This window comes from Lepidochelys kempii, chromosome 3, assembly GCF_965140265.1.
Source record: "Lepidochelys kempii isolate rLepKem1 chromosome 3, rLepKem1.hap2, whole genome shotgun sequence".
Classification (NCBI taxonomy): Eukaryota; Metazoa; Chordata; order Testudines; family Cheloniidae; genus Lepidochelys; species Lepidochelys kempii.
The window spans coordinates 47,885,516-47,895,873 of record NC_133258.1 but is presented as its reverse complement, the minus strand read 5'-3'; the positions used below and the strand labels follow the sequence as shown (position 1 = coordinate 47,895,873).

General features: G+C 44.9%; 1 protein-coding gene across 10 annotated transcripts in view; it reads right to left on the bottom strand.

Annotated features, from left to right (window-relative positions):
• Positions 1–493: 493 nt before the first annotated feature.
• Positions 494–10,358, bottom strand: part of BEND6 (BEN domain containing 6) — a 115,674-nt gene continuing 105,809 nt past the window's right edge. For 7 of the 10 annotated variants that reach the window (XM_073336307.1, XM_073336304.1, XM_073336309.1 and 4 more), the window contains one exon: positions 940–3,630. In XM_073336307.1, the coding sequence (XP_073192408.1) occupies positions 3,354–3,630 (277 nt within the window). In that variant the 3' untranslated portion in view covers positions 940–3,353. Of the gene's footprint in view, positions 577–939; positions 3,876–7,276; positions 8,950–10,358 lie in introns of those variants that run through there. The other 3 variants (XM_073336312.1, XM_073336311.1, XM_073336313.1) reach the window with 3 other exon arrangements.

Sequence of the window (10,358 nt, the reverse complement as noted above, 5' to 3'; positions counted from 1 at the left end):
CCTCTTTTCGCACGACGATGTGATGTCACCTCATCTTTATAATTTGAAATGAGCATGTTTCTCAACATCCGCTCCATCAATTATCCTCCTGCCCCCCAGGAAAAGCTTGTGAGAAAGGTGCCTGTATCTTTCAGTTTGCCCTGAAGATCAGCAAATCTGGGTTGTTGTGGAGTGAGGAAGTCCTCCTGGATTCCCAGGACCCCCTTCCCCGTCATTATTACAAGGGGAACAATGAAGAAATGTGAATAATAAAAATGTACTAACCATGAAGTTGTGTATGTTCAGAGGAGTATCTCTGGCCCTTTATTTGAAAAGGAAAAGGAGTTGGCTTCACACATTACTTTGTTCCCTCCTAACCCCAGCGTGGAACCAAGAATTTCCCTGTTCTTCCAGCTCTCTCCCTCTGTATCCCAGCATCCTCACTCTCTCACCACGGCCCTCCAAGTTTTCGAGCTCTCTTCCCTCTGCATTGCATCATTATCTCTTCCTTTGCTGCCCACCAGGCTTCTGGATTAGAAGAGCCCTTGGAAATAATCTTGTAGGAGTGTAGCAACATCTTTCAGGGCTGTTATCTGCCTGTGCCAAGAGAAAGTCAGAGCACAGCTATTTGTGTTTGACTCCATCTGTTGTGCTTACTGCCTTCAGATGTTGTAAAGGTCCTTGGCTGAACTGCTGCTGCCCATGTCCAGAAGCCTGGCTGGCAGCTCAGCGAACGAAATGCACCGCAGCCACAGGCAGCCTTTCAGGTCAGGGAGCCTTTATAATCCAGGCTAAGCCCTCCACTGGCCATGGATTCTGTGGGCCTCTAGTTTTGGGGCTTAGTAAGAACTACAGCAAATAGATGAGAGGAGTGTAGAGGACAAAGAAAGAGACTGATGAAAGGAAATAGCCAGACGTAAAAGGAGAATGCAGAAGAAGAACAAAATATGACAGTAAGAACATAGTACGTTTTCATTTTTTTATTTTATAGAAAGTTGCGTCAAAAATATGATTAAGTATATACATTAATAATGCAATACATACAGGTTCATGTACAATATATACACAGTAGCAAAACATCCTTTCACCTATATTTTATCTCTGGTGGTTAACACCATGAGTCAGAGTCTTCTGGCATGTTGTTTTATCTGCTTTCATCTTAGACCTATCTACAAGGAAAAGTATAGATGTTAAAGATGGAAAAGATCTATTAGAACACCTAGTCCATTCCCCTGCATATGCAAAAATCTTCTTTACAGTGTATTTATTCGTGCATTGTCATATAAACTGGGCTTTCAGCACTTTCCTTGGGAGACCCCAGTTCACAGCCTAATACATCTTACTGTCAGGACATTTTTTTTTTTGACGTTCACCCTAAATATTCTCTTTCTTAACTTCATCCTGTTATTTATATTTATATCCCCTTAAACCAATCTAAATAACTTCTCTATCTCCACATTTAGACCCTAACATTTGTAGACTATTAGTATATGCTCTGATCCTTAGTCACTGCTCAGACAGGAAAAAATATACAGCTCTGTTAGTTTTTTCCACTGTAAATGAGTTCTTCAATAACTTTGTTTCTCTTCTGTGAACTCCCTCCAATTTGTCAACATCTTTCTGGGAATGAGATGCTCAAAATTAAAAGCAGTATTTCTGATGTTTCCTGCACCCAAGCTTGCACTGGCCCATATGTCACTAACAGATTTCTTGGGAAGCCAGGAGTCAACAACAACAACAACAAAAACCCTGCAAAGAATTTTGGGAAAAGTCTGTCTCTAAGGTTTTCAAAGACAGAGGTCCCTTTCAATCCTACTATCCCTCCCTATCCTTTCCAAAGTCAAGCTGGCCTGCCAGCTGCTTCTCTTTGATCAGCCACAGTGGAACACTCATAATTCAGTGGACCAGGCTAAAGGGGGTGGTCAGCTCTCAAAGACAGGTACCATGTTTACTGAGTGGCTACAGCACCCACAGCAGGAACATACTTCCTGTTGTACTGTCTCTCCAAGTCAGACACTATGGGGAGCAGCTGGTATCTTTGTCCTCCACAGTGCCTTCATCAAGAGAACTGCCCTCCAGGTCAAGAGAAGCAGGAGCCCCCCATACCCGCCCCCCTTCATAACCCGCTTTCTAGTCCCTGGAGAGAAAGAGAAGGGACTCCTCATGTTCAGTAAAAAAAGGGATATTTGGGATTTGTGAACCAACTAAACTTTGTAAACCCAGGGCACTGGCAGAAAGGAGCCCTGAAGAGGAGGTCATCCGGTGTCCATCTCCTGCACCTCCTCTCATGAGGTAAAACGGAATAGGGCAGGTGCAGAAAGAAGAGCCAGAGGGGGCTAGGTGAACAGAGTGGGAGTTGTGGGAAATGTAGTGGAGAAAGACACACAACTTTGTTGAAGTGACAGTTTTTCACCTGAGTGGTGCCAGGTGATTTTATCGGCCTTCGGGTTACTGTAATTTGCGTTTTCTCTCACACCCTTCGAAGAAATACTCTAAAATTCACCAGACCACATATAGAACCCGGTGGGGGCTAATATGGAGAACTGCCCTGGCAAAATGCTTACATGCTGGCAACCACACCCCTAATGTCTCCAGAGGAGAAAACATGCTCCAAGTCCCCCATGCATCTAGGCCAAAAGAAACCTGAGCCTCCTCCCAACCCCTTAGAGATAAAAGTGAGCCTTAGCTCCCTCTTCTCCCCGCCTCCCCTTAATAGGGCAAAAGAGCAGCAGCTCCTGAGGGAACCACTCCTGCTGATCCAATAGTATCCTCAGCCTGGATCAACAAAGGGAACCCCTTTGGGGTTTAGGTGCCTAAGTCTCTGTAGATCTGGGCCTTTGAGTCCCTGTTTTTTCATCCCTCTGAAGGCTAACACTATCTGCATCCTAACACTGCATTGTTTGTCCTTGTTTTAAACCACTCAGGGTCCCTTGGATTATAGTAAAAAACCTTCTTCTGTCTGGAAGACTAAAGATCTTTCTCTCATATGTATAGATGGGTGTTTGGTCTGGGCTGTGAAGCTCCTCTTGGTTTTATTTTTGGCATTATCTTAAATAGTGTGTCCATTATCTGGTTATTGAGAACATTTGTATTATTTTGGAACAAGTGTTAATCCATTCTGAACTACAGTAGGACATGCATATATTTTATAATATCTTAAATCTGAAGATATTTAAGCATTTTGAATTTTTTTTCTATACTGTGGAATTTTAATTACAAATCAGAAAATTGGCCCCAGACCTCTATTCCTCTTCCAGTATCTTTGCCAACTGTTGCTAGGGTCTGAACACACTATTAAGTGTCACTTCTGTCTGCCCATTTTCTACTGTCCCTATCCTCCAGTGTCTGCCTGAACTGCTATGAAGGGTCCACTTTTACTTCTTGTCAGAACTCCTGAAATCCTGTCTGGAGCCTTGGTTGGAAGTAGGAGCTGGTGAGTTTCTGCCTTGATGAGACTCCATGCTGAAAGAAGTTGGTGTGACACCACTTTGCTGAGCTTGTGTGCTGTGGGGAGGAGGAGCCAGAGAGCTGTCACCATGCTGAACTGGTGTGGGAGAAGCCAGTGAGTCATCATCCTGCTGCTCTTTTGCACTGGAAACAGGAGCTGATGGGATGGTGTCCTGAGTACTGGGAGGAGGAGCTGGCGAACCACTGTTGAGACAATTAATATCTAAACAAGGGGTTATTGAAAATAGTTTTGAGACTCCTACTGCAGCAGAGTCTGTTTAGCTTTAGCTCATGTCCTCCCTTGGCACTGTCTCTTTTTCCTTGTGTCTCCTCAGCCTGATGGTTTTCAGATGAAGTTTTTTTCTCTCCGCTTAGGACCCAGTAGTGAAGCATTTGTAGATCTGAATTGTGGCCTGGATTTTGATGTGGTTTTTTTTATTTGCTCCCTGCTGTGCCACCAGAATGAATTGGTTATTGGCCTGTGCATGAGTTGTTACTGTAGCATTGCATTATCTGCTCTATTTTTCTTGGACTCCCTTCCCGGCACTTAATTTTGGGGACGTGTACTGAAGGGGCTACAGGTCTACTGAGAACTTTTAAATCCCTCTTTTCTAATTCTGGAGTATGGTTTTACATTCTCAATTGATCATTTTGGAAATAATTATCCTGAAAATATTTTTTCCCTTTGGGTAAGCAAATTTTACATTAATGGAAATCTGGGCAGGGCAATGGCCTATATATATATAATAGGAGAATTCAGAGGTTCATCTTGTCCCTACTGCCCAAATATAATATTACTGGAAACTGGTATCCAATCTTTAGTTCTTAGAGGACACCTCAACTAACACTGTTATTTTATTTATGGCTTCTTCCTTCGTTGTTGTAACTGAATCAGTATAGACTTGTGTTTGACCATACAGATGTTGGAAGTACTTTTAAATCAGTGTTGATACAGCCGTTTTAGGGCCAGAAGACTTTAGGAACGAGTGGTCAAAGAATAAAAAAAGACATTTTCGTCTTTAATTTTGTGTATGGCCCAATCCATCTAGGATATTATTACTAAGTACTTTTTAAAGGAAAAATAATCTACATTATAAAGATACTGTGATAGTTAATTATATAATACTCTTTTTTGTTAATAAAATAAAAATAACAGTACTTAGCTCTTACACATTCTGATCAGCATCCATTGGATTAGTGGAAATTTTACCATTGGTTTCAATGAGCATTGTATTGGATATAAATGCATTTTTTAAAAGAGATGGTAAGTATTATTTAAAAATACTTACTGCCAAAAGATCTTCCCTTTTAATTATTAAAAAACAATTGGGAAAGTTATGATGGTATTATATCTAGCACCACCTGCCATAGTTTCAGGAATACTTGTATCTTTACTGCAGCAGAGGAAGCAAGAAAGCAGCAAAGTTTGTGGATCATCAGGCCAGAAAAAAGGGATGGATATAAAAGAATCAATTCCCTGCCATTGCAGGGGCCTTGGGCATTGGTACACTTTGATCCCTCCTATTCTCTGCCTGTGGCATGTGATAGATTAGTATTCTGTGGGCTGTAATACTTTGGTCTATTTTCAGTTCTTGGGTTTAGTGTACTGTTCTGGGTGGTGTTGGTGACCTGTGATATTCAGGAGATCAGACTAGATGATTTGGTGGTCCCTTCTGGTGTTAAACTCTGTGAGCATTCAGTACTCACAATGGAGACCAAGTGTGTCTCCTTTTCTTATAATGTATATAGTGTTTATATTATTTTTCACAACCTGTGTGAATTTTTTAAAAATATACTTTCCAATTTTCATTTAGTTTTATAACATTGTTTGAGGCTATTGCTGCTTTCATGAAACAAAACAGAATATTACAGTGAACTGACACATGGTTTGTAATACAGCTAACAAAGGGCTAATCTACACATGAAGATTAATCCAGAATAAAGTAGTGTGTGAGTTTAAAACAGATAAACTATTTCTGATTATCTCCATGTGTAGATGCTAATATTCCAGAATAAGAGTGTTTTATCCCAAATTAACGTAACCCACTGTGAATCCATTTTGGAAGTGGATTAAGTTTATTTGCAATAAGGCACTATTCTTATTCTCCATCCACAAATGGAGTTAATCAGGAATAATTTCCCATGTAGACAAGCATAATGATTGTTTTAAGGGGCCTTCTCATCCTTGGGAGAAATAGCAAAAATATACAATACAGTAAGTTGTATTCTGTCCTTGCTGGTGTATTTATATTTTTTGGGTTATGTGTTGCCTTATTGGTTATCCAGTGAGGAAAAAACAAATATGGAAATTCTTTCACTTGCTATTATCTCAGTGGTTCTTAAGTAGTAAACTGGTGGTCAGTGGAGCACTTCCATGAGGCTTGGTGAGTAATAGGTATCATAATAGATTAGTGCAGTGTCTGTTAGTTTTCAAGCTTCTTACAATTTATAGTGCAGTCACATACTGTAATAGGATTTGGATTATTATTGGACCAATTAAACTACAAAATATAGAGTACATCTTTTTATCCTATATGGCTGCTTCATCTCTTTCTTTTGTTGGATATTTCTTTTAGCATAAATTCAACAGCGATCATATTTATAGAGGACACCAAAACTGTAGGGGCAGCAAATACATTATCCATACAGCTGATACTGTTAAACTCAAGCCTCCCTTCCTGGGGTTAATCTTTATTCATAATTAAAATAACAAAACCTTAAGGCAAGACTGCAGTTACCAGTCTAGTCCTGAGAACTGTGTGAGTAAACCCCTATGACCAGTCACAGAATTGCACGATCAGGGTCACAAGCCTAAGTCCCAAACCCTCCTGAATGGGGAGTATGGTCTGTCTCTGCTGGAAGTCCTACTCCTCTGTGGATCCCCTCTTTTGTCTCAGAGAGACTCTGGCCTTTTCCATTCCTTAGTGAAGCTAATGAAATCCACTTGTTCTGGATAAAGAGCAGTCAGCAGATCAGCTTTACACTTCCGTACATGGTTTTATAGCCAGACAACAGATTACAGTTAGATTGCCTCAGAATTCTATCTTCTACCTGACTAGAACATTGTAGGGTGAGATCCTTATCTCCTCTCCAGCCCCTTTACACCAGATACAAGGAACAGTGCAGCATAAAGCGTTCCTAAGGCTATGTCTACACAGCAGTGTAAACCTGGGCTTGAGCCTGGGCGCAAGACTAATCCTCTTTGCACCCACCCACTAATTGTATTAACTTAGAGCTCCCAGATCCCACTGGATGGTCCGAGACAGTGTTAAACTGGGACCTAAGGTCTGAGTCCCATTGCTTTCCTGTGTGCTTGACTCAGGTCCTGGAAGTCCTCCGGGTGTATCCCAGAGTTCCCTGCGGCAGAACAGCAGCACTGCAGGCAGCCAGAGCAGTGACTGGAAGTGCCATTATTGCTTGGCCAAGCGCGCTCCTCATTCCTGCTCCTCTCGTGGTGGTAGCTCCAGCTCCTCCTGGCTGCTGTGCAGAACTTGCCCTGAGCAGGGAGCAAAGCTGACAAGTGGGAGGCAACTCCCAGCTGCTAGGACGCTGGGGTCCATCGCTTCTTTGGCTGTGCTGAGCCAAAAGCTCCGCTGCTTCCCCCTCCCTGCAGGGGAGCCACTTGGTTCCTGCTCCACTCTGTCCCTTGCTCCCGGACCCCCCTGGGGCTGTGTGTGCAGAAGGACCTGGACTGTATGCACTGTCAGGGTGGTGAGTGGGAGCCAGCCCCAAAACCTCCCCACAGCCTCCCCTGGTAGTGGCTCTGGCTCCACCTTGCTGTGAGGAAATTTGGGGGCTGGCTCTCACTCACCTCCCTGGCAGTGCATGCAGTCCGGGTGCTCCTGCACACACAGCCCCCTGGAGGGCAAGGGGGGGGCAGAGAGCGGAGCAGGGACCAAGCGGCTGCCCTGCAGGGAGTGGGAGCAGCCAGGATGTTGGGGGTCGTCCTCCTCCCGTGCTGAGCTGGGAGCTCTTCTCCCTCTCTCTGGAGGGCAGCTGCTTGGTCCCACTCCATTCTCTGGCCCTTGCTCCTGGCCCACCCTGGGGCTATGTGTGCAGAGGTGTCTGGGCAGCATGTACTGTAAGGGCAGAGAGTGGGAGCTAGCCCCAAAACTTCCCTGCAGCCTCCCTGGGAATCCTTTATCCCTGCCTGCCGGGGTGCAGCAGGAGCAGGTATAAGGTTCCCTGGGGTGTGCTGGAGCACACTGTACTGCACCAGACTGGTGTGTGTGTTTTTCCTCTGTTTTTCCATGTTTACTTTGACTCATGCCTGTGCACTGCAGTGTGGACAACAGAGCCCTAGGTTCGAGCATGGGTCAGAAAATTCTTAACTGAGGGTTAAAATGCAATGTAGATGATCAAGCCCAGGGTTCCCTGACCGGACTTGAGTCCCACTTACCCGAGGCTTACATTGCTGTGTAGCATATCCTAAAAGTCTTGTATTTGGTTGCTGGAGTTCCCCTGGTGCAGATCAAAGACAGCTGTATGGCTGCTTTCTAAGGGCCCATTTGTAAGCCCTGGTGTAAAGGGCATGCCAGGGGTAGGACTGGTGAATGTAGAGATGTGTTAGAGGTGAGACCATAATGTACAGTATTGCTCAGATAAGATTCTGAACAGCACCGTGGTTCACACAGCAGCGTGGGGATGCTGCTGTAACATAGACAAGCTTCCAAGGTGGTCTAAATTATGCTGGGGGCCACTCCACTGGAGCAGCCCAGGATCAGGCAAGTCCTGGGCTGTGAATTCTGTGCTGCCCCTCTTAGAGGCGCAGCACAAAATCTCACCTTCAGTGTTTATTCATAGATAGGAGTTGACAATAGACTATATGTACTTTACTGTTAATGCTTTTATTTTTTCTCTGGGACCAGTGAGAATTTTGTATCTGTGAGTTTTTGGTGACTATGGATTGTGTAGTTATGTTTGTACTACATTGTATGTAATCTCTGTTTTACTACCACACAGAATGTCTTGTAAAATATTCAGATCAATAAAAAGTAAAAAGCCCAAACCCTCGATTGTTTGCCGCTTTGATCAATGTAATATGCAAACTGGGCTACAGAGGATGAAGGTCTGAAAGAATGACTTAAGACTCAGAGATGGAAAGCTGAATTTTGAAGTGGTAGCTACAGAAGAAACAATTGAAACCCCTCTCCCAGATCGAAATATGCCCCCTCCAGCGCTACACTTAAGTGAATAAAAATAATTTTCTTATTATGTTTCAGATGTATTTACTGCCTGCTCACCTGCAGCCCCACTGTGATTCCCCAGAATCCCCTATCCAAGGCCAGAATTTTCATGGCATGGTGCCTCTGTCTAAGTAGAATATCTGTGAAACCCTGATTTTGTTTAGTGATACAAGTTATTAACATGTGCTGGTTGATATGATATTGAATTAGTTTCCAAGGTATCTGTTAGATTGTAAACTCTTTGGAGCCCGGCCCATTGTTTGGTTATAGTCTTAGCGTTATATATTATCTAGTACAGATGGCCCCTCCAGTCCATAAATAGGGCCTCTTGGCACCACTGCAATACAAACAATGAATAACAATTGAATAATATATTCAGCAAAGCATTTCTGATAAACTTTAGAACTATTTGAATAGAGCAAAATACACCTGGAGAATAAATTATGTGACAAAAACCAGTAAATTTGTCAATACCTTTCATTAATATTATATGACTAACTCTATTTGGTAAGGGGTTCCTTCTAATAATGAAACATAAATTTGGCTCATGGTGAACTTTCAGTCTGTGAAAACATGTAACAGTGTTTCTGTCACTTTCTGAAAGGTTTATAGATAATGCTTTGTAGACTGTGATAGTTTGTAACCGCATATAGTTTTTGTTACACAGTATCTAGATTTATGTAGATATTACTGTTCTTGCATTGTTAAGGCATACATTGTAATTAAGTTAGGGAGAAGAAAGCAGTTAACAGAAGACTGAATTCTGCAATAATCTACTAGATCTGAAAATGAAAAACATCTAAAGCAGAGGTGGGCAAACTACAGCCCACAGGACCCTCCTGCCTGGCCCCTGAGCTCCTGGCCCGGGAGGCTAGACCCTGGCTCCTCCCCTGCTGTCCTCCCTCCCCTGCAGCTTCAGCTCACTGCGCCGCCGGCGCAATGCTCTGGGAGGCTGGGCTGCGAGCTCCTGGGGCAGTGCAGCTGCAGAGCCCGGCCTGACCCGGTGCTGTGCGGTGGCGTGGCTGGCTCCAGCCGGGCAGCGCGGCTGTAGCACCGCCAGCCACCGGTGTTCCATGCAGCGCGGTGAGAGGGCAGGGAGCAGGGGGGGTTGGATAGAGAGCAGGGGAGTTCGGGGTGGTGGTCAGGGGGCGGGGGTGTGGACAGGGGTTGCGGAGGTTAGAGGGTGGGGAACAGGGGGGTTGAATGGGGGCAGGGGTCCCGGGGGGGCAGTCAGGAAGGGGGGGCTTGGATGGGGTGATGGGTGGCAGTCAGGGGCAGGGGTTCTTGGGGCGGTCAGGGGACAGGGAGAAGGGGTGGTTGGATGGGGCAGGGGTTCTGGGGGGCCTTCAGGAATGAGAGAAGGGATTGAATGGGGCAGCAGGGGGCAATCATGGGCGGAGGTTCCAGAGGCGGTCAGGGGACAGGGAGCAGGAGGGTGGATGGGGCAGGGGTCCCGGGGGGGCTGTCAGAGAACAGGGAGGGTTGGATGGGGCAGGAGTCCGGGGGGGCGGGGCGTCAGGGTAAGAAGCAGCTGGGGGGGAGGGGGCAGGCCATGCCTGGCTGTTTGGGGAGACACAGCCTCCCCTAACCGGCCCACTATACAATTTCCAAAATCCGATGTGGCCCTTAGGCCAAAAAGTTTGCCTGCTCCTGATCTAAAGTGAAGTAGGGACCCCCTATAGGTTGCTCTCAGAAGGTGGCTGGAAACATAGTGAGTTTGCACTTGGTTTGGTATGCCCTATGGTT